Below are 23,597 nucleotides of genomic sequence, written 5' to 3'. Positions count from 1 at the left end.
GCCATTTATCACCAACACCCAGAAACGCCGCCAGCTTCGCTGGGCCCGAGCTCATCTAAGATGGACTGATGCAAAGTGGAAAAGTGTTCCGTGGTCTGACGAGTCCACGTTTCAAATTGTTTTTGGAATCTGTGGACGTTGTGTCCTCCGGAACAAAGAGTAAAAGAACCATCCGGATTATTCTAGGCGCAAAGTTCAAAAGCCAGCATCTGTGATGGTATGGGGGTGTATTAGTGCCCAAGGCATGGGTAACTTACACATCTGTGAAGGCACCAATAATGCTGAAAGGTACATACAGGTTTTGGAGCAACCTATGTTGCCATCCAAGCAACGTTATCATGTACGCCCCTGCTTATTTCAGCAAGACAATGTCAAGCCACGTGTTACAACAGCGTGGCTTCATAGTAAAAGAGTGCGGGTACTAGACTGGCCTGCCTGTAGTCCAGACCTGTCTCCCATTGAAAATGTGTGGCGCAATATGAAGTAGTATAGTTTGCACGCTGCTTCCTGTACAACAGCCATCTTAGATTGGTTGACTATCGCTGGTTTTCATTTTGGGGAAGAAGTCACGTGTTGAACTACAAGCAATTGGTAGATGTTGCTAGCAAAACTGAAACACATCTTCCTCGGAGCAAAACTGTAGTGTCTCCGGCCATCTCTTGTTGGCACAACGTTGAACAACGTTATAATGCATGAAAAAGTACTTAATTACCGTAAATTCTGGACTAATAGGCTGCTAATTTTTTCCTACACTTATAAAACGGTGCGGCTTATTTATGGATTTTTCTTCGCAGGCGGCCATCATACAAGTACCGGTACTATATTTTCCGCACTATAAGGCGCACCGGATTATAAGGCGCACCTTCAATGAATAGCCTATTTTAAAACTGTGTTCATATATAAGGCGCACCGCATTATAAGGCACATAGAATAGACGCTACAGTAGAGGCTGGGGTTGCGAGATCTGTTGTGGCCCAATATTGGTCCATATATAAGGCGCACCGGATTATAAGGTGCACTGTCAGCTTTTGAGAAAATTGGAAGTTTTTCGGTGCGCCTTATAGTGCGGGAAATACGGTAGTTAAAAAGAATGAAAAACAAAGCAAATACACTGAAAAGGTGTTTTAATGTTTGTGCTATGTCGCCATCTTTTGGACTAGTTCACTCACTGCAGGTGCTGCAGTGTCTGTCCTTTTATTTAGTGCTTTCAATCAGAAGTAGAAGTGCCGTTCAGTCTTCTAACCATCCATCGCGTTTTTACTCTTATGGATTCTTCATTCATCACGCAAAGCAAAATTTTTTAAGTTTTACCATATAACTACAACTATTCATACTTACTAAACCGTCCCATGTGTGATGTCTGTAGGTGTGTTTTCATGCATATTTTTTCCGTGCTATCATGCTGTAATAGAATAGAATACAATAGAATAGAAAGTACTTTATTAATCCCTGGGGGAAATTCAGCACCACAGTTTGCTCACAATAGACAGTAATAATAATAAATAATATAATATATTATATATATATAATATATAAATAATATAAATATATTCTACATATACTCTACATTTAAGTAAATCTCGTTAAAATCTCGTTACCTTGCGTAATGACAATAAAGCTGATTCTGATTCTGAAGTGCAGTCAAGGAACATATGCATTATACAGTCTGATAGCTGTCGGTATGAAGGACCTCCTGTGTCGTTCCGTGTTGCATTTTGGGAGTCTGAGCCTTCCACTGAACGTGCTCATTCTCCCCGCCAGGTCCGAGTGTAGTGGGTGGGAGGTGTTGTCCATAATGGCTAGGAGTTTTGCTAGACTTCTACTCTCTGACACCACCGCCAGAGAGTCTAGCTCCACTCCCACCACGTTACTGGCCTTCTCTACCAGCTTGTCAAGTCTGTTTGCATCCCTCGCTCTCAGCCCGCTGCCCCAGCAGGCCACGGCGTACAAGAAGGCCCCCGCCACCACCGACTCGTAGAACATCTTCAACATCTTTGTACAGACGTTGAAGGATCCTAGCCTCCTGAGGAAATAAAGGCGGCTCCGTCCCTTCTTGTAGAGTGCCTCAGCGTGTTTTGACCCATTCAGCTTGTTGTCCATGTGTACACCGAGGTATTTATAATCCTCAACCATGTCCACATCGACCCCCCTGATGGAAACATGGGTCGCCGGAGTACTCCTCCTCCTTCCCAGGTCAACAACCAGCTCCTTGGTGTTCGTCACATTAAGCTGGAGGTGGTTCTTTCCACACCATGTGACAAAGTCCTCCACCAGTGCCCTGCATTCCTCATCGTCATCATCCTCAATACACCCCACTATCGCAGAGTCATCAGAAAACTTCTGAAGGTGGCAGGACTCTGACTGATAGTGGAAATCGGTGGTGTAGATGGCGAAGAGGAAGGGGGAGAGGACTGTGCCCTGCGGGGCCCCGGTGTTGCTGACCAGCCTGTCAGACACACAGTCCTGCAGTCGCACGTACTGTGGTCTGTCAGTCAGGTAATCGACAACCCAGGACACCAAGGGTGCCTCCACCTGCATCGTCTCCAACTTCACACCCAGTAGTCCAGGCCGTATGGTATTGAAAGCACTGGAGAAGTCAAAAAACATGACCCTCACACTGCTCGCAGGCTTGTCTAGGTGGGTGTGGGCTCGGTTCAGCAGGTAGATGACTGCGTCCTCCACTCCCAGTCGGGGCTGGTAGGCGAATTGGAGTGGGTCCAGGTGGGGCTTGACTGTAGGGCGGAGTTGTTCCAGGACCAACCTCTCCATGGTCTTCATGTATGGGAGGTTAGAGTCACCGGCCTGTAGTCCTTCGACGAAGCTAGCATCGTTAGCATTAGCTTATATTCCAACACGTTTACGAGTGCCTGTGATAGTATTGTAACAGTTAAACTGAATTGTCTCTTCGATGACGTCAGAGTGTCGACGCAGCACTGACGTCATCGGAGGGTGACCGTGTTGTGGTGGTGGGAACTCAGAGGAAAATAAAGCAGAAAGCACACTCGCTCCCAATGAGAGTCAGTTCAGTTTGTCATTTAAAAGAGTATTTCTAAACGCCCTACAGCTTGGACACTACATTGGTAGCAGCGGTGTGTACCTGGCATTTGAGGTTTTTCCTCAACCAAACTTTCTAGTCAGCTAGCTCTGGTGAGTGACATGTTGGGCCCAAAATGTGAGCGTTTGGACGACAACATGGACAATAATTGTGGGGGGGGGGGGGAGGGGGGGTGTATTTGTTCTGTTGTGTTTATGTTGTGTTACTGTGCGGATGTTCTCCCAAAATGTGTTTGTCATTCTTGTTTGGTGTGGATTCACAGTGTGGCGTATATTTCTAACAATGTTAAAGTTGCTTATACGGTCACTCTCAATGTAAACTGTATTGCTGTTGATGAAGTATGCGTTGCATTTACGTGTGTGTGCGTGCAGAAGCCGCTCATATCTTGTGACTGGGCGGGCACGTTGTTAGAAGGGATGAAAAGCGGACGTGACGTCAGCTCGTAGAGGATGTTAAAAGCAGTGCCTGTAAGGCACGCCCCCAAGACTGTGGAATACGAGAAATAATGACTGATGAACAACTTTGTTCGATAATGAGGGTTGCTTCAGCTCGAAGCCATTAATGAACTAGCATCCAAGAAAAGATGGCAGGTATCTGGCTTGGGCACATCAGATTAGATCAGTGTGTTGTAAACTGAGCCGTTTAAAGTCCTGAATGGTTGGTTTATTCATGATTTTATTTTCAAATTTATTAGCCTGTGGAAAAAGTTAATGTTGATATTTACCTCAGAAGGCTGCAAATAGAAAAGAGGCATTCAATTTTTATTTAAATTGTATTTGATATGCCATTGATATTGAAACTTGATTTTGCATGTCACTATAAAGTTATATAAGCCTTGCTTGTTCAATGTTTAATGCAAAACTTGTTTGGGTCCCTATTAAAAGGTTAATTTGTTCAACCTTGGCCCGCGGCTTGGTTCAGTTTTAAATGTTGGCCCACTCTGTATTTGAGTTTACACCCCTGCCCTACTCCATCTCACATCCTCAGGTGGTGGCAACCCTTGAGGCTGGAATATACTCCCGCGTCGCGTAGCTTGAGGTAGTGCTGGGGCCTCTAGTGCAAAACGTCTAGGCAGAGGGGTCGTCGGAGGACTTTGTTAGCTCTCTCCTCCGCCGTTTGGGCACAATTTTTGGCCAACATTGTGGCCAGCAGGGCGCAAAAGACCTACTATGACGGCAGGTTAAAGGCCTACTGAAACCCACTACTACCGACCACGCAGTCTGATAGTTTATATATCAATGATGAAATCTTAACATTGCAACACATGCCAATACGGCCGGGTTAGCTTACTAAAGTGCAATTTTAAATTTTGCGCGAAATATCCTGCTGAAAACGTCTCGGTATGATGACGCCTGCGCGTGACGTCACATATTGTGGAGGACATTTTGGATCAGCATGGTGGCCAGCTATTAAGTCGTCTGTTTTCATCGCAAAATTCTACAGTATTCTGGACATCTGTGTTGGTGAATCTTTTGCAATTTGTTCAATGAACAATGGAGACAGCAAAGAAGAAAGCTGTAGGTGGGAAGCAGTGTATTGCGGCAGGTGTTGTGCCGGATAACGCACCCCCGCCGTAGAATGCACCCCCTGACTGTTGTGCCGGATAACACAGCCGGTGTTTCATTGTTTACATTCCCGAAAGATGACAGTCAAACTTTACCATTGGCCTGTGGAGAACTGGGACAACAGAGACTCTTACCAGGAGGACTTTGAGTTGGATACGCAGACGCGGTACCGTGAGTACGTATGCAGCTGCGGCTTCCAAACATTTGATCGCTTGCCCGTACGTGCGTGGCGCTATGTGCATGTCACGTACGTAACTTTGGGGACTTTGGGGAGATATATGTGCTGTATGAACTTTGAGGAGGTGAACGGTACTTTGGTCTGTGGGATTGAGTGTGTTGTGCAGGTGTTTGAGTTGTATTGGCGGGTTATATGGACGGGAGGGGGGAGGTGTTTGTTATGCGGGATTAATTTGTGGCATATTAAATATAAGCCTGGTTGTGTTGTGGCTAATAGAGTATATATATGTCTTGTGTTTATTTACTGTTTTAGTCATTCCCAGATGAATATCAGGTCCCACCCGCCTCTCACAGCATCTTCCCTATCTGAATCGCTCCCACTGCCCTCTAGTCCTTCACTACCACTTTCCTCATCCACAAATCTTTCATCCTCGCTCAAATTAATGGGGAAATTGTCGCTTTCTCGGTCTGAATCGCTCTCGCTGCTGGTGGCCATGATTGTAAACAATGTGCGGATGTGAGGACCTCCACAACCTGTGACGTCACGCGCATATCGTCTGCTACTTCCGGTACAGGCAAGGCTTTTTTATCAGCGACCAAAAGTTGCGAACTTTATCGTCGATGTTCTCTACTAAATCCTTTCAGCAAAAATATGGCAATATCGCGAAATGATCAAGTATGACACATAGAATGGACCTGCTATCCCCGTTTAAATAAGAACATCGCATTTCAGTAGGCCTTTAAGGCACAACTCGTATGAAATTGGGGATCTTGTCTGGTTGAATGACCCCACTGAGAGCCGCTTCAGACTGGAAGAAGCCTTATGTTGTGCAGAAACATATGGATAGGGATGCCGAGATAAGGGTTACTTATCAGATTAGTAGCCTGTTTGGAGACAATTCACCTTTGGAGATCATTCACGATGACCGATTGCGGCAAAACACTTTAACAGTAGCTTTTCACTGGGGGGGCCCAGGTAGGAAACTTATTTCTCCTTCCCCTCCCACTGCACGGCAAGGCTCGGTTGCTACACCCAGGAGCCCTTCAGACATGTTTCTTTCTGGGGAGGACTATAGCAATATTATGAGTTCTGGTTCTGTTAAGTCAGACTACCCTGCGCAGACAGGCGTCATGCCTGGGATGTCACGGGTTGATAGGCCATCAAAACCCCCTGTTTATTTGGAGGATTTTGTGTGGGGGAAACAGTTATTCTTTCTTGACAGTTTTGTGCATGTTTTTGTCTATACAATCTGCATTATGATGGCACTTTTTTGTGTAACAACAAAAAAAATGTAAGTTTTGAGAATGTCTATGTGCCTCACATGCTTTATGTAGGGTTTACAGATGTTAATTTGGTATTGTGTTTTGTTTTGGCATTAATTTTGCCTTGCTATATATTGAAATGTGGACATTTCTTTCACTATAAGGTGACACATGCAACAGTTAAACTGAATGATTGCTGTCCCTTCCATGACATCAGAGTGTTGGCGCAGCACTGACGTCATCGGAGGGCGACAGTGTTGTTGTTGTGGCGGGAATCCCGAGAAAATAAAGCAGAAGGCATACTCACTCCAAACGAGAATCAGTTCAGTGATTTTTGTCATTTAAAAAGAGTATTTCAAAATGCCTTACAGCTCCGACGCTACAATATTATTACTTACAATGGCATTCTTTTTGTATTGTTTCAGTTCCACAAATTCCTCTGTAAATTCACCAATACATCCCTGTGGAGTTATTGAGTCTGTTTAGCTGATTGGAGAGCTAGCTTCCACAGCTAGTGAGTTCATGCCGATGACATCTGTTTTGTTTGATCATCCGTTTTACTGCCGTGTTCCAGGCACCGTTTTGAAACAATTAAGGTATGTAAATAAACATTTACAAAATTTTTCTGTGTAAACAACTCATTTTGCAACGTATACATCTGTGGCTTCTAGTTCAATATACCAGTGTGCTATATAGTCCAGAAAATACGGTAGATTTATTTTTACTAGAACACATCTCAAAGCCTTTATTCTTATGACTGCTAACTAGTGGTATAACTGTACGTGTTTTGTATTAAACTGTTTTGGTACGGGGGTTTCGGTTCGGTACGGGGGTGTACCGAACGAGTTTCTAAGCTAAAGTCTTAACAAGCTGCTTTGCTTCTTCTGCCTCTGTCTCAGTACCCAGTATTGTCCCACCCACACAACCATCTGATTGGTTACACAAACAGCGGGAACAGCCAATCAGCAGTGCGTAATCAAAGCGCATGTGGTCAGTGCTTCAGTGTCGAGCGGATAGGTGTTTAGCAGGTGAGCATCAGGCAGCGTACTCTCCCCAAATTAAAATAAACACCTCCCAGTCAACTACTAGTAACATCACTATAAGCCCGTTGACCTTCTAGAAACTTAAACTGCAGCTCAGCTCGCTCGCAGTCCTGGCTTGAGGTGAAGGCTAATTAGCTTTTAGCGTAACGTTAGCTCATTTTGCGGTGAGTGTGTGCGTGCGTGTGTGTGTGTGTGTGTGTAGTCTCTCCTATTGCTATTGTACTATTTTTTCAGCTATAGTTACATTAATCATTAGAAATGCAGCAGCCTAGTTTTGAATGGCAGGGTCCCTGCTATCACATGTTGATAAAAATATAACATTTACATAATAAAAATCAACTACAGGCTTCCCAAATGATGAGTTGACTTGAAACTGTTTAATGTTGCACTTTTTATATGTAGAAGAAAAGTTTTGTCATTTTATTTAATCTGACACAACTTGAGGCAGTTTAATGTTGATTAATGCGGGCAGAATTATTATAGTGTTCCCAATGTTAAAAGGATAAAGCCATTGTTTACAAATTTGGTAAATAAATAACCAAAAAATTTATATTTTGTCGTTTTCTTACTGTACCGAAAATGAACCAAACCGTGACCTCTGAACCGAGGTACGTACCGAACCGAAATTTTTGTGTACCGTTACACCCCTACTGCTAACAAGTCATTAAATTGAGACATGTAAATACAGTAAGTACTCCAAGAAACAATCAAGTACTTTTTTTATGTTATGTGTGTTATGATAGCTTTGATACCTGAAGCGTTTCAGCTGGCTGATGTCTCCATAGGCTAGGGTGAGTGTTTCAGGGCGGCTGGCGTAGAAGTAGTCCCTGTATTCATCCCACCATACCTCCACCACACGAACATAATTCTGCACACATGCGTACACAATTAATATTTGGTTCAAGAAAATTGATGAAAACAGGAATATTTTAAAGAACAAGACTCTGGATGTTTACTGCAACTCTGTACTATCAAGCAGGGTCATTGCATAGCATTTTGCCCCCTTATGCACAAGACTCCTAAAAGACCTCCGAGCTCATCCCAAACCCAATGTCGCCGCCGTCACACACACACATTTGGTTTGTTTACATGCACTAAAAACAAACTATTGCATGAATTTGGTTGAAACCAGCTTTGTAAATCCAATGTAAACCTGAATTACATTTTTGACTTTAAAAGATGGGGTTAACATATCTAGACTAGAAAATATCTATGTAACACCCTGAAATAATTTGGTAATGTTATTTACGCTAAAATGCTCAGACCCATCAGACACCTGCAACAAGTGCTTGAAGAAAATATTGTGCAAGTAACATCATTTTACTAACTTCATTTTGCTTAAAGGGGAACATTATCACCAGACCTATGTAAGCGTCAATATATACCTTGATGTTGCAGAAAAAAAGACCATATATTTTTTTAACCGATTTCCGAACTCTAAATGGGTGAATTTTGGCGAATTAAACGCCTTTCTATTATTCGCTCTCGGATCGATGACGTCACAACGTGACGTCACATCGGGAAGCAATCCGCCATTTTCTCAAACACCGAGTCAAATCAGCTCTGTTATTTTCCGTTTTTTCGACTGTTTTCCGTACCTTGGAGACATCATGCCTCGTCGGTGTGTTGTCGGAGGGTGTAACAACACGAACAGGGACGGATTCAAGTTGCACCAGTGGCCCAAAGATGCGAAAGTGGCAAGAAATGAGACGTTTGTTCCGCACACTTTACCGACGAAAGCTATGCTACGACAGAGATGGCAAGAATGTGTGGATATCCTGCGACACTCAAAGCAGATGCATTTCCAACGATAAAGTCAAAGAAATCTGCCGCCAGACCCCCATTGAATCTGCCGGAGTGTGTGAGCAATTCAGGGACAAAGGACCTCGGTAGCACGGCAAGCAATGGCGGCAGTTTGTTCCCGCAGACGAGCGAGCTAAACCCCCTGGATGTCTTGGCTCACACCGTCCCTTATGCCACCGAAGATGATCAAGAGAAGAATATCGACTCTAGCTTCCCTGGCCTGCTGACATCAACTCCAAAATTGGACAGATCAGCTTTCAGGAAAAGAGAGCGGATGAGGGTATGTCTCCAGAATATATTAATTGATGAAAATTGGGCTGTCTGCACTCTCAAAGTGCATGTTGTTGCCAAATGTATTTCATATGCTGTAAACCTAATTCATAGTTGTTAGTTTCCTTTAATGCCAAACAAACACATACCAATCGTTGGTTAGAAGGCGATCGCCGAATTCGTCCTCGCTTTCTCCCGTGTCGCTGGCTGTCGTGTCGTTTTCGTCGGTTTCGCTTCCATACGGTTCAAACCGATATGGCTCAATAGCTTCAGTTTCTTCTTCAATTTCGTTTTCGCTACCTGCCTCCACACTACAACCATCCGTTTCAATACATGCGTAATCTGTTGAATCGCTTAAGCCGCTGAAATCCGAGTCTGAATCCGAGCTAATGTCGCTATAGCTTGCTGTTCTATGCGCCATGTTTGTTTGAGTTGGCATCACTATGTGACGTCACAGGAAAATGGACGGGTGTATATAACGATGGTTAAAATCAGGCACTTTGAAGCTTTTTTTTAGGGATATTGCGTGATGGGTAACATTTTGAAAAAAACTTCAAAAAATAAAATAAGCCACTGGGAACTGATTTTTAATGGTTTTAACCATTCTGAAATTGTGATAATGTTCCCCTTTAATTGACACACAACACTTGCACATAGGATTAACTAACGTAGCCTCAATTGTGTGTCAACTATCAATTTCAGCTCCATCCATCCATCCATTTTCTACCGCTTGTCCCTTTTGGGGTCGTGGGGGGTGCTGGAGCCTATCTCAGCTGCATTCGGGCGGAAGGCGGGGTACACCCTGGACAAGTCGCCACCTCATCACACGGCCAACACAGATAGACAGACAACATTCACACTCACATTCACACATTAGGACCAATTTAGTGTTGCCAATCAACCTATCCCCAGGTGCATGTCTTTGGAGGTGGGAGGAAGCCGGAGTACCCGGAGGGAACCCACGCAGTCATGGGGAGAACATGCAAACTCCACACAGAAAGACCCTGAGCCCGGGGATTGAACCCAGGACCTTCGTATTGTGAGGCACACGCACTAATTCTGTTCCACAATATAGGTCAATACAACCAATTAGCATATCAGGTGGGTGTGCAGTTGAGCAAGGTGTGTTTTGATGCCACGTAAACGCGGCGACTAGAGACCTGTCAGCAAATGCTATCTTGCATTTGAGCAACTTTATGGATTATTAGATTACTTTAATAAAAAAATAAAAAACAAGGCAGCTGTAATTTATTTTTTAGGCTTCTAATTGGACAAAATGAAAATGACAAGTAGTGAATGTGGTGAATATCTTTTTAAAACTCTATTTTTTTTTTTCCCGAAAACAGTTTTATATTGGTTTTTGTTAGTAATCTGTTCCGAAAAGTCAGATGAAGTCTGAATCCCTACAAAAATGGAAGCAATTTTCCCCCACTAAAATAAAGTAAATCAAATGAATATGTTCCAGTTCCCTAAAATAATAACACAAAACAGATTTTATAGAGCATGATTACAGTTTTACAGAAAACAACCTAAGTCCAAATTTTGTGCCGTACATGTGCACGGGTATGACACAAATAAAGCTCCTTGAAAACAAGAGACATTGAGGTATTTCCCCATTCAGAAAAGACATGCAACTAAGCTATTCAATTGTGCACATTGAACCTACAAGCTGTGCTCTTTTAGCGTGAATGATCAAGGAATTCGAGACAGAGGTGTTTGTATGGTGGACCGCCGAACAGAGTAGAACGACAACATCTGCCAGAAATAATAAATACAAATAATATATTTTATATGTTATGCACTTTTCATTTAAATAAATCTTAATGTGCTACAGTACAAAACCAATATTTAAAACTAAAACACTGAAACAGATAAAATACTAAGACTAAAACACAACATTGACGCAAAATAATGGGTTTTCGAAGAGTGTATTTATTTAAAAAAAAAAAACTTGGTCAAAAGAATTTAGTGTGTGTATAAATACTTTTTGACCACATTCAACACTACCACAATAATAATGATAACTGTGATATGAAATTTTCATATTGTTACATCCCTAGTGTGGACATGGCCTAAATATATATTTGAGAAACGCTGACAACTGTAGAGCACCTTGGAATTTTAGGTAAAGCAATACACATCCTGAACTTTAAAGCATTGCATGCTCTTTATTGTACTCTATTATTGCCATGTCTTACCTATTTTTTGGAAGTTTGGGTACACACATATGATAAAAAAGCACCTTACAAAATGTTTGTACATTACATTCAACACTAAGAATAATACACAAACAGTGTATTCTTTATAAAGTCACAAATAAAATAAATGTATGGACCCGGTGAAATTAAAAAAAATGTTCAAAGAAAGAGATGGAAAATATAATTTGGGGAGCAAATTTTATTTAAAACAGCCTTCTGTTAACACAACTCTTAAATGTATGTGCCTATCAGTTTGTAGGATGACTGTGGACTCGATTGGATGAGGATATCAAACAAAGCAAAACATAATTCAATTTTTTTTTTTAAGTTTCAGATAGGTACAACAAGGAGCAGAAAAACTAAATATCTTAATTTATATAAACAAAATTTGATGAAATGATGTGTGGTTTATAATTGTGAGTATTCTTGGATGTGATTATATATGATATGCATCCTGGAACTCTCCTGAAGGAATCAATAAAGTACTATCTATCTGTCTATCTATCTATTTATAATGCTATACCAAATATCATTATATAAGGTCATTTGTGTATTGTCTAATATTTTTGATGAAGAAATATTATTATTATTATATCTGAGTGATGGGACAGTACATTAAAAGATTTTGCTTCTTCCTGCTCCTCTTTGGACACACACCATGTTTCGTTATTTTTTTAAATGTATTTTTAATATCAGTATTGCTTTTTTAAAATGATAATATTGTACTGGAGATGCAATTTTTTTTATATCATTGTATTTACAAAACCCAAAACCAGTGAAGTTGGCACATTGTGTAAATGGTAAATAAAAACGAAATACAATGATTTGCAAATCCTTTTCAACTTTTATTCAATTGAATAGACTGCAAAGACAATACATTTAATTTTCGAACTTAGAACCCTATTTTTTTTTTTTTTTTGCAAATAATCATTAACTTAGAATTTAATGGCAGCAACACATTGCAAAAAAGTTGGTACAGAGACATTTTTACCACTATGTTACATGGCCTTTCCTTTTAACAACACTCAGTAAACGTTGGGAACTGAGGAGACCCATTTTTGAAGCTTTTCAGGTGGAATTCTTTCCCATTCTTGCTTGATGTACAGCTTAAGTTGTTCAACAGTCCGGGGTCTCCTTTGTGGTATTTTAGGCTTCATAATGCGCTACACATTTTCAATGGGAGACAGGTCTGGACTACAGGCAGGCCAGTCTAGTACCCGCACTCTTTTACTATGAAGCCACGCTGTTGTAACACATGGGTTGGCATTGTCTTGCTGAAATAAGCAGGGGCGTCCATGATAACGTTGCTTGGATGGAAACATATGTTGCTCCAAAACCTGTATGTACCTTTCAGCATTAATGGTGCCTTCACAGATGTGTAAGTTACCCATGCCTTGGGCACTAATACACCCCCATACCATCACAGATGCTGGCTTTTGAACTTTGCGCCTATAAAAGTCCAAATGGTTATTTTCCTTTTTGTTCCAAAGGGCACAACGTCCACAGTTTCCAAAAACAATTTGAAATGTGGACTTGCCAGACCACAGAACACTTTTCCACTTTGCATCAGTCCATCTTAGATGAGGTCGGGCCCAGTGAAACTGGCTGCGTTTCTGGGTGTTGTTGATAAAAGCCTTTGGATCCTAGAGTTTTAACTTGCACTTACAGATGTAGCCACGAACTGTAGTTACTGACAGTGGTTTTCTGAAGTGTTCCTAAGCCCGTGTGGTGATATCCTTTACACACTGATGTCGCTTTTTGATGCAGTACCGTCTGAGGGATTGAAGGTCCGTAATATCATTGCTTACGTGCAGTGATTTCTCCAGATTCTCTGAACCTTTTAATGATATTACGGAACATAGATGGTGACATTCCTAAATTCCTTGCAATAGCTGGTAGAGAAAGGTTATTCTTAAACTGTTGGACAATTTGCTCACGCGTGTGTTCACAAAGTGGTGACCCTCGCCCCATCCTTGTTTGTGAATGACTGAACATTTCATGTAAGCTGCTTTTATACCCAATCATGGCACCCACCTGTTCCCAATGAGCTTGTTCACATGTGGGATGTACCAAATAAGTGTTTGATGAGCATTCCTCAACTTTTTCAGTCTTTTTGTCACTTGTGCCAGCTTTTTTTAAACATGTTGCAGGCATCAAAGTCCAAATGAGCTAATATTTGCAAAAAATAACACATTTTCTTAGTTCGAACGTTAAGTATCTTGTCTTTGCAGTCTATTCAATTGACTAAAGGTTGAAAAGGATTTGCAAATCATTGTATTCTGTTTTTATTCACCATTTACACAATGTGCCAACTTCATTGGTTTTGGGGTTTGTATAAACAATAATTATAAAAAAAATTTGTTTTGTTTGAAATGTATAAATTAATGAAAAAAAAAACATTCGTTTTGGCAGCCACCTCAAGAATGTTGTCCACAATACAAGTCTTTTGAAAGTGTGTGCTCTATTACCTTCAGCGTAGGTGAGGAACCAACATGTGCAGGTGGGGGGTTTCCTTGCCAGCCGTGAAGTCTGTATATGTGACCAACACGAGAGCACGGAACAAAGAGCAGTTTGCCACCACACTGCCAAATCTACAATGACAATAGTATTTGATGATATGACCTATTTAGCAAACTCCTCCAGTCACACAATCTTACCTTAAATGAGATTTCAAAATTTTCTCCTCCCCATATCTGCAGTCCAGGATCATACAGGCCAAGCTCAAAGAAGAAGTCTCGCTCTATTGCAAAGAGACCCCCTGCCATTGCGGGAGACCTACGCATTGACAGGCACATTCTCATCAGTATTATTCTTAACCCCAGCCAACATTATACACTCCTTTGGGAGACACATTCTGTTGGTTTCTTTTCAGACGGACATAAATAGTTCAACAACAAACAATACATGTACAAATGACTGACAATGTAGTATGAATGGGAAGTGAATGTGGTGGTAGCGTGTTCCCTAATTCCATTACGGTGAAACCAAATTGTGGCAGGCTTTCTCCAGTCCTCACTTATGGATTTAGCCCTTGGGAGTTGTTTTATTTAATACACTCTCAGGGAATTGAACAGATCTTAACTGGACTGTTCAGGTTCAGGCACACAAAGATTTTCTAAATCTTAAATAAAACAAAAACTTAAAATAAACACTACTTTTTGTGAAATGTCTTCCACAAAAGTTGAACGTCTACACTTCACACATCTTGAGTGTTTAATTTCATACTGTATTCTCAACGTATTAGTCGTGTTTAAGAGCAAAATCCATAAATCCCTGTCATTAGCCACCATGTCATCTTTTGCAGCAGAGACAAAGGGCCTATGGAAAATTTCTAGAGTAGATTTTTTCCACATTCTGTAAATTTACACCTTTATTTCAAAATGGAATGCCTATTTTTTTCTTCAAAAGCCTAAACATAACACCCCATAAAATAACAATATTAGATAATGTTTCCAGATGTATTAAAAAAAACTAACAAAAACAAAGACATCGCGTGTACATAATATTCACAGCCTGTGTTGATACAACGTTGGCAGCAAATAAAGCCTTAAGTCTTTATAAATACGATGCCACATGCTGTGCACACCTATTTTTGGACAGCTTTGACCATTCCTGTCAGCACCTACAAAGCTGCATCGGGTCAATAATATACAGTCACGATCAAAAGTTTACATACACTTGTAAAGAACATAATGTCGTGGCTGTCTTGAGTTTCCAATAATTTCTACAATTCTTATTTTTTTGTGATAGAGTGATTGGAGCACATACTTGTTGGTCACAAAAAACATTCATGAAGTTTGGTTCTTTTATGAATTTATTATGGGTCTACTGAAAATGTGACCAAATCTGCTGGGTCAAAAGTATACATACAGCAATGTTAATATTTGGCTACATGTCCCTTGGCAAGTTTCACTGCAATAAGGCGCTTTTGGTAGCCATCCACAAGCTTCTGCTTGAATTTTTGACCACTCCTCTTGACAAAATTGGTGCAGTTCAGCTAAATGTGTTGGTTTTCTGACATGGACTTGTTTCTTCAGCATTGTCCACACGTTTAAGTCAGGACTTTGGGAAGGCCATTCTAAAACCTTAATTCTAGCCTGATTTAGCCATTCCTTTCTTTACCACTTTTGACGTGTGTTTGGGGTCATTGTCCTGTTGGAACACCGAACTGCGCCCAAGACCCAACCTCCGGTAATCCTCCTTTTTCATTGTCCCATTTACTCTCTGTAAAGCACCAGTTTTATTGGCAGCAAAACAGGCGCAGAGCATAAAACTATCACCACCATGCTTGACGGTAGGAATGGTGTTTCTGGGATTAAAGGCCTCACCTTTTCTCCTCCAAACATATTGCTGGCTATTGTGGCCAAACAACTACATTTTTGTTTCATCTGACATCATATGGACAAAGATAAGACCTTCTGGAGGAAAGTTCTGTTTTCAGATGAAACAAAAATTGAGCTGTTGGGCCGCAATACCCAGCAATATGTTTGGAGGAGAAAAGGTGGGACAGTGGAAAAAGAGGATTACCTCCAAATTCTTCAGGACAACCTAAAATCATCAGCCCGGAGGTTGGGTCTTGGACGCAGTTCGGTGTTCCAACAGGACAATGACCCCAAACACACGTCAAAAGTGGTAAAGGAATGGCTAAATCAGGCTAGAATTAAGGTTTTAGAATGGCCTTCCCAAAGTCCTGACTTGAACTTGTGGACAATGCTGAAGAAACAAGTCGATGTCAGAAAACCAACACATTTAGCTGACCTGCACCAATTTGTCAAGAAGAGTGGTCAAAAATTCCACCAGAAGCTTGTGGATGGCTACCAAAAGTGCCTTATTGCAGTGGAACTTGCCAAGGGACATGGAAGCAAATATTAACATTGCTGTACGTATACTTTTGACCCAGCAGATTTGGTCACATTTTCAGTAGACCCATATTAAATTCATAAAAGAACCAAACTTCATGAATGTTTTTTGTGACCAACAAGTATGTGCTCCAATCACTCTATCACAAAAAAATAAGAGTTGTAGAAATGATTGGAAACTCAAGACAGCCATGACATTATGTTCTTTACAAGTGTATGTAAACTTTTGACCACAATTGTAATTCTACATTGATGCATCCACCTTTCCCTTTATCCTGACTAGTCTCCCACAGCATGAGGCTGCCACCCCCATGCTTCACTGTAGGGATGGTATTGGCCTGGTGACAAGCAGTGCCTGGTTTCCAATCATGAAGCCTGTCAATTCACACCAAAGAGTTCCATCTTTGTCCCATCAGACAAGAACATTTTGCTTCTCATGGTCTGTCTTTCAGCGGCCAGGCAGGCTACCACGTGCATTATATAATATGTGGCTTCTGTCTGGCCACTATAACATACAGGCCTGATTGGTGGATTGTTGCAGAGTCGGTTGTCCTTTCTGAAAGGTTCTCCTCCCTCCACAGAGAAACACTGGAGCTCTGTCACCTTCCTAAGGCCTTTCTTCTCTGATCGCTTAGTTTAGACAGCTGTCCAGTTCTAAGAAGTGTCCCTTGTGGTTTAAAACTTATTTTATTTAAGGAAGATGGAGACCACTGTGCTCATTGAAACCTTCAAAGCAGCAGACATGTCTCTGTACCCCTCCCCAGATTTGTGCCTAGAGACAAATCCTTTGACTTTGTGCTTGTTATTTTTGCTCTGACATGCATTGTCCACTGTGGGACCTTATAAAGATAGGTGCGGGTCTTTCCAAATAATTTCCAATTAACTGAATTTACCATAGGTAGACTCCAGAAAAGATGTAAAAATATCTCCACGATGATCAGTGGAAACATGATGCACCTGAAACCAGCTTTGAGTGCCATCGCAAAGGTTGTGAATACTTATGTTCATGATAATCTTCAATACATTTGCAAACACTTCTTGTATTCGCAGATTTTTAGGAATAAAATGAATTGAGTCCATTTTTTAGAACGACTTAACACAACAAAATGTGGAAAAAGTATATACAAGTGAATACTTTTTTCTAATAAGATTGAGGCTGACAAAACACTTTATGGTAGACACTAAAAAGTGTTAAACTTGCACAAGCCAGTGTATATGGCGATGGAGTGAAAAGGAACATGCTAGTTCATACATGCTCCAGGATACATGCTGTGTTTGAGCTCAGGAGAATTGACAAACAATTCTTAACATGCTTGGTTTAGCACAACTGATAACATCAAGTTTCGCATCATATTTCTAAACTAAGTCAAATTTGTCATAGACAATGACGATATTTAATTTTGAGTAGTAGTAATTGAGTAGTCGAGTGAGAAACACATATCAAAACTACAATCAAGGTATTTAACTCCATCCACTGTTTCGACTCTGACCTTAGTTGTATACCACATATAAAAAATATATAACAAAAACAGGTTTTTATCATCTTAAGAATATAGCCAGAGTTCGCCCAATTCTCTCTCAGGGCAACACAGAGTCGCTAATGCATGATTTTATTAGAAGTCGTAAAGATTATAGTAACGCACTGCTTTCTGGTCTTCCTAAAAAGGTTATTGCACCTTTGTAATTACTCCAAAATTCAGCAGCACGTGTCCTGACGCAGACCAGAAGGCGGGCTCACATTACACCAGTTTTAAAATCTCTGGGTTCCCGTGTGTTTCAGGATCAATTTTAAGGTTCTTCTTATGATTTATTAATGTTTTTATGGTATTGGGCCTTCTTATCTTTCAGAATTGCTTTTACCCTACAAACCTTCCTGGGCCCTGAGATCCTCCGGCACTCATCTCCTAATTATTCCGAAAGTCAGGACACAAAGTCACGGGATGGCATCTTTCCACCATTATGGCCCCCGTCTATGGAACAGCTTGCCGGAAGACTTCAGGGCTGCAGAGAACGTTCATGTTTTTAAGAGCAGGTTTAAGACCCACCTTTTTGATTTGGCTTTTACCAAATATTAATTATTATATTGAAGTAATTCGTATTTTACTTTTTATCTTATTAGTTATGCAATATTTTATTTAGTTCTATTTATTTATTATAGATTTACTGTATACTCATTTTATTTGTATGTATTATTATTAGGGATGTCCGATAATGGCATTTTGCCCATATCCGATATTCCGATATTGTCCAACTCTTTAATTACCGATACCGATATCAAACGATACCGATATCAACCGATATATACAGTCGTGGAATTAACACATTATTATGCCTAATTTGGACAACCAGGTATGGTGAAGATACGGTACTTTTAAAAAAAAATAATAAAATAAAATAAGATAAATAAATTAAAAACATTTTCTTGAATAAAAAAGAAAGTAAAACAATATAAAGTTACATACAAACTAGTAATTAATGAAAATGAGTAAAATTAACTGTTAACGGTTAGTACTATTAGTGGACCAGCAACACCCACAATCATGTGTGCTTACGAACTGTATCCCTTGCAGACTTTATTGATATACTGTATATTGATATATAATGTAGGAACCAGAATATTAATAGCAGAAAGAAACAACCCTTTTGTGTGAATGAGTGTGAATGAGTGTACATGGGGGAGGGAGGTTTTTGGGGTTGGTGCACTAATTGTAAGTGTATTTTGTGTTTTTTATGTTGATTTAATTAAAAACAAACAAACAAAAACAAAAAAACGATACCTATAATAAAAAAAACGATACCGATAATTTCCGATATTACATTTAAACGCATTTATCGGCCGATAATATCGGCAGGCCGATATTATTGGATATCTCTAATTATTATTATTATTTATTTGTTTTTTCTTCATATGTCTTACTTGTGTTTTATCCTTTATCTCTACTCATAGTTCTTACTATTTTACAAGTTTTATTAGTTTTACTTTCCAACATTCCTCAGAGGGACTGTGGAGGCGCTTTGTATCAGCGTCCTGGTGGCCATGGTCTGATGACTTAGTGCAGATGGGTCCTGTGATAGTGTTTACTCACATGTCTTCTCTGTACTCAGCCAAGCATTCATTTGTTCATATAGTTGCATAAGCGTGTGTGTGTGTGTGTGTGTGTGTGTGTGTTTGTTATCTGTGTCCGTGCGTGTGTATTTGATAATAGCGGATCTGGGTCATTGGGGTGTTGTTTTTAACTTTGTAAAGCACTTTGCGTTGCATTTCTTTTATGTATGAAAAGGGCTTTATAAATAAAGTTGGATTGAGTAAATGCCTTAATGATATATTAATTTCAAAATGATTAAGTATTAAAATGATTCAGTACCTATATGGCTCAGTACGAGTTTTTCTTCGGCTTTTTTCTTTGTCGTTCAGAGGAACTCTTTTCCACAGCATGCTCCAATCCCAGGCTCCTCTAGCAAAGCCGTCTTCATCTCCTCCACCCTGAGGTTCAATGGTGTACTTCTCACCATGGATGGAGTCAATCAGTGGGACAGTACACACCGTTCTTTTGCAGGTGGAGTGAGAGCAGAGGAACAGCCATGCATTCAAGACACACAAAGGGATGTTGCAGGCATACACAGAGAAATGATCGAAGGTCGAAATAAAGGGAGTGGAAGGATGGAAGATGGAGACAAAAACAGACAAGAATGGACGTTAACATGCTGTCTGTAGTGCAGTGAGTGTACCTATAGGGTTCAGTGGTGTGTTGTCTTTCCGCCCTCTCTCTCTGGCTTAGTGGTATTCTCTTCCAGAGCAGACTCCAGTCCCATGCTCCTCTAGCTAGGCCGTCTTCATCGCCACCGTGTTGGGGCTCCATACTATACTCATTACCATCTATATAGTCTATGAGAGGTACTGTACATACAGTCCTACCAACACAGACACAAGCACGTCGGAATGTTTCATACTTGAATAGTACATATTCGAGTTGAATTAATGAGTTAGCACATTCATTTGCATGTCATGTGGAAATAATACAGTTATCCGAATCTTTTTTAATCAGAATAGATTAAATATTGCATGTGGTGTTGGGTACGAATATATAATACAATATGGTGCAGATCTATAGGGCTGTCTTTAAATAGTTGAAGATTCGGTTCGGAGTGGTCTGATTTGACTGTTAACCATGCGGTCTTATATTCACAAAGTCGCAACTCAGATCTTTGTTTTGTTTACTTTAATTAAAGATTATTTCCTTCATAGATACCTTTAATTACCTTGTAGTATTCATGTTTATGTGCTAGAACACAGCCTTGTGATGTAAATGACACCAAGTGACTAGTCAGTATTAGTGTTGTGCCGATACCAATATTTTGGTACCGGTACCGGCACCAAAAATGTATTTCGGTATTTTTCTAAATAAAAGGCGACCACAAAAAATGTCATTATTGGCTTTATTTTAACAAAAAAATCTTAGGGTACATTAAATATATGTTTCTTATTGCAAGTTTGTCCTTAAATAAAATAGTGAACATACTAGACAACTTGTCTCTTAGTAGTAAGTAAACAAACAAAGGCTCCTAATTTAGCTGCTGACATATGCAGTAACATATTGTGTCATTTATCATTCTATTATTTTGTCAACATTATTAAGGACAAGTGGTAGAAAATGTATTATTATTCTACTTGTTCATTTACTGTTAATATCTGCTTACTTTCTCTTTTAACATGTTCTATCTACACTTCTGTTAAAATGTAATAATCACTGATTCTTCTGTTGTTTGATACTTTACATTAGTTTTGGATGATATCACAAATTTGTGTATCGATCCGATACCAAGTAGTTACAGGATCATACATTGGTCATATTCAAAGTCCATATTTACTGCGTTTATAAACATAATATAAAAAATCAAAAAACGACTGGTACTTTGTAGAGGCAGTCTGGTACCGAATATGATTCATTAGTATCGAGGTACTATACTAATACCGGTATACCGTACAACCCTAGTCAGTATACAATACTACATATCACCTTCTATTTATTTCTCTTAAAAAACAAACACCATGGACTCGACTGATGGTCGACAATGACTAATCCAACTAATCAGATTCTACTGAAAATCAGTAGTTGAAGACAGCCCTCCAAATATCTCAATGGAATGTGGTTCCAGTATGTTGACTATAGGTGGGTTGCAATCACGTGACCGAAAGGCACATCCAGGCACTCTTGAGTTTTAGGCGATGGTAGCCAGATCAATTCAACTGGCGGCCCACGGGCCACATCCGCCCGCCAAAGCTTTTCATTTGGCCCGCCGAACATCACCCAAATAGGCTCGATGAAACTATGTAAACTAGGGTTGATCATGTATGCAGTATTCCTGCCACCCCGTAGGGGGCAACAGCAAAGCATATGTCTAACAGTAAAGCAGCGGTGGGGTGAGTAGAAGACTTATTCAATCCTTGATCCAGACAAGCAGCAACAATCTCAACAAGCCTGCTCAGTGGCCTTGTGGTTAGAGTCTACGCCCTGAGATCGGTAGGTCGTGAGTTCAAACCCCAGCCGAGTCATACCAAAGACTATAAACATGGGACTCAGCATCAAGGGTTGGAATTGGGGGTTAAATTACCAAAATGATTCCCAAGCGTGGCCACCGCTGCTGCTCACTGCTCCCCTCACCTCCCAAGGGGTGGAACAAGGGGATGGGTCAATTTCACCGCACCATGTGTGTGTGTGTGTGTGTGTGACTATCAGTGGTACTTTAACTTTTAACTTTAACATGTAAGCTTCATCACGAAACTTGGTCAACCATTTGTAAGTAGATGTAACTTGTGCATAAATATATTTAGTTGGTTTTGTATTGAAATTGCTTACTTTGTGATGTATTTTGTATTCATGGTCATGTTTTTTGTCTGAGATTAACGATCAAACCTTGTTTAATACATGTAGTGCTAAATTTGACCAGTAGAGGGCGACAACGCCAATAGTGATAAGTCACATACAATGTTTGGTGTGTGGATGTTGTTTAATTTCCGTATACGTAAACATTTGTAGTTTATTGTGTGAATATATTAACACTAAACCTACCGTATTTTTCGGAGTATAAGTCGCACCTGCCGAAAATGCATAATAAAGAAGGAAAAAAACATATATAAGTCGCACTTGAGCCCGGCCAAACTATGAAAAAAACTGCGACTTATAGTCCGAAAAATACGGTATTTTATTTATGTAAAATACACAATGTACATTACTTTTGTTATGTTTTTATTTTATGTTTATATTTTCAGTCTTACAAACCTAAATGAAGGAAGAAGTTTGAAGAAATAAAACAAAAAAAGGAAAATAATTTAAAAGAAGAAACATCAATCCTCAACAAAAACTGGCGCTTCTTTTTCTTCATACTGTTAACTAGCTGCACACTGTTGGAGCCTATCTATATTATTTATTTATTAATTGTTTTGACAATTAAATCAAATATTGTCAATAATGATGTTGATGCATTATTGGATGTTTTAGATTTCATTGTGATTGACTGATTGTTTTCAGCTGCTCACGCTCCTACTGGTGAGCCACTTCCTCCTCCTATAATTAAGAAGACAGGACAGCTGGGTGCCCTTTGTCTGTATATCATGTTGAAGGAGTGAGGAGTGAAACAGTTTGTTTACCGCTAAACTATTTGGAAGCCACGCTAAATTATATTGAAGCCCCGCTAAATAAGTTATTTTGATTATTTTGAAAGTCAACCACAGAGAATATGTTTTGTTTGTGAAAATAAATTATGATCATTTGGAATCTCGACATATCCCCGCGAGTGCTTATTAAGGAATTTAGTGAGTCAAACACCTCCTCCGATCAAGACTACTCTGCATTACTTTATTTTTATTTTTTCGAACTTTTTGAACGCAAGAGTAACCGTAACAGTAGGTGGAAACAAGTCAAGGGCAGAATATAATGAAGTTATTGACAGTGCAGTGTGGAAGCCACTGTGTTTATTTTGCAATTAAGTAAACAGTCTCAAAGAAATATAACCTGCAGAGGCACTTTTTGACTAAAACATTCACATTTCGATGTCCAGCCCCTGAGCCCATGGGCTGTTGAAACTGCGGCCCTCTTCAATATCTAGTTGAATAGCCCTGGTCTAAGCCCCTTTAGGCTACTGTTTATTTACCCAAATCCGTGCAGATTTAGGCTTATTTTGAAAGGTTTAGAGACAAATATAAAAGCGATCATGAAAAAATATTTAAAATGGAATGGAGTGGATTTTTACACTTAAGAAAAATATTTAAAAACAGATTTAAACCGTTTATCATTACCAAGAGGCTACTGCTACCTCACTTCACTTGACACTTGCGGTATTTAAGAAGAAAAGATTGGAGGCAC

The 23,597-nt window shown here is 40.0% G+C and overlaps 1 protein-coding gene across 3 annotated transcripts in view; it reads right to left on the bottom strand.

The window, feature by feature from the left end:
- galnt7 (UDP-N-acetyl-alpha-D-galactosamine: polypeptide N-acetylgalactosaminyltransferase 7) overlaps nucleotides 1–23,597 on the bottom strand; it is an 83,772-nt gene that overhangs the window by 21,911 nt on the left and 38,264 nt on the right. The window contains exons 7-11 of one of the 3 annotated variants that reach the window (XM_061988354.2): nucleotides 19,963–20,145; nucleotides 19,599–19,781; nucleotides 14,032–14,149; nucleotides 13,843–13,965; nucleotides 7,856–7,971 (exon numbers count right to left, since the gene is read on the bottom strand). In XM_061988354.2, coding sequence (XP_061844338.1) covers nucleotides 7,856–7,971; nucleotides 13,843–13,965; nucleotides 14,032–14,149; nucleotides 19,599–19,781; nucleotides 19,963–20,145 — 723 coding nt within the window. The remainder of the gene's footprint in view (nucleotides 1–7,855; nucleotides 7,972–13,842; nucleotides 13,966–14,031; nucleotides 14,150–19,598; nucleotides 19,782–19,962; nucleotides 20,146–23,597) is intronic. The other 2 variants (XM_061988353.2, XM_061988352.2) reach the window with 2 other exon arrangements.

This window comes from Nerophis lumbriciformis, linkage group LG27 (genome assembly GCF_033978685.3).
Source record: "Nerophis lumbriciformis linkage group LG27, RoL_Nlum_v2.1, whole genome shotgun sequence".
Taxonomy (NCBI): domain Eukaryota; kingdom Metazoa; phylum Chordata; class Actinopteri; order Syngnathiformes; family Syngnathidae; genus Nerophis; species Nerophis lumbriciformis.
The sequence above is the reverse complement of the archived record's forward strand: the minus strand, read 5'-3'. Positions and strand labels throughout refer to the sequence as shown.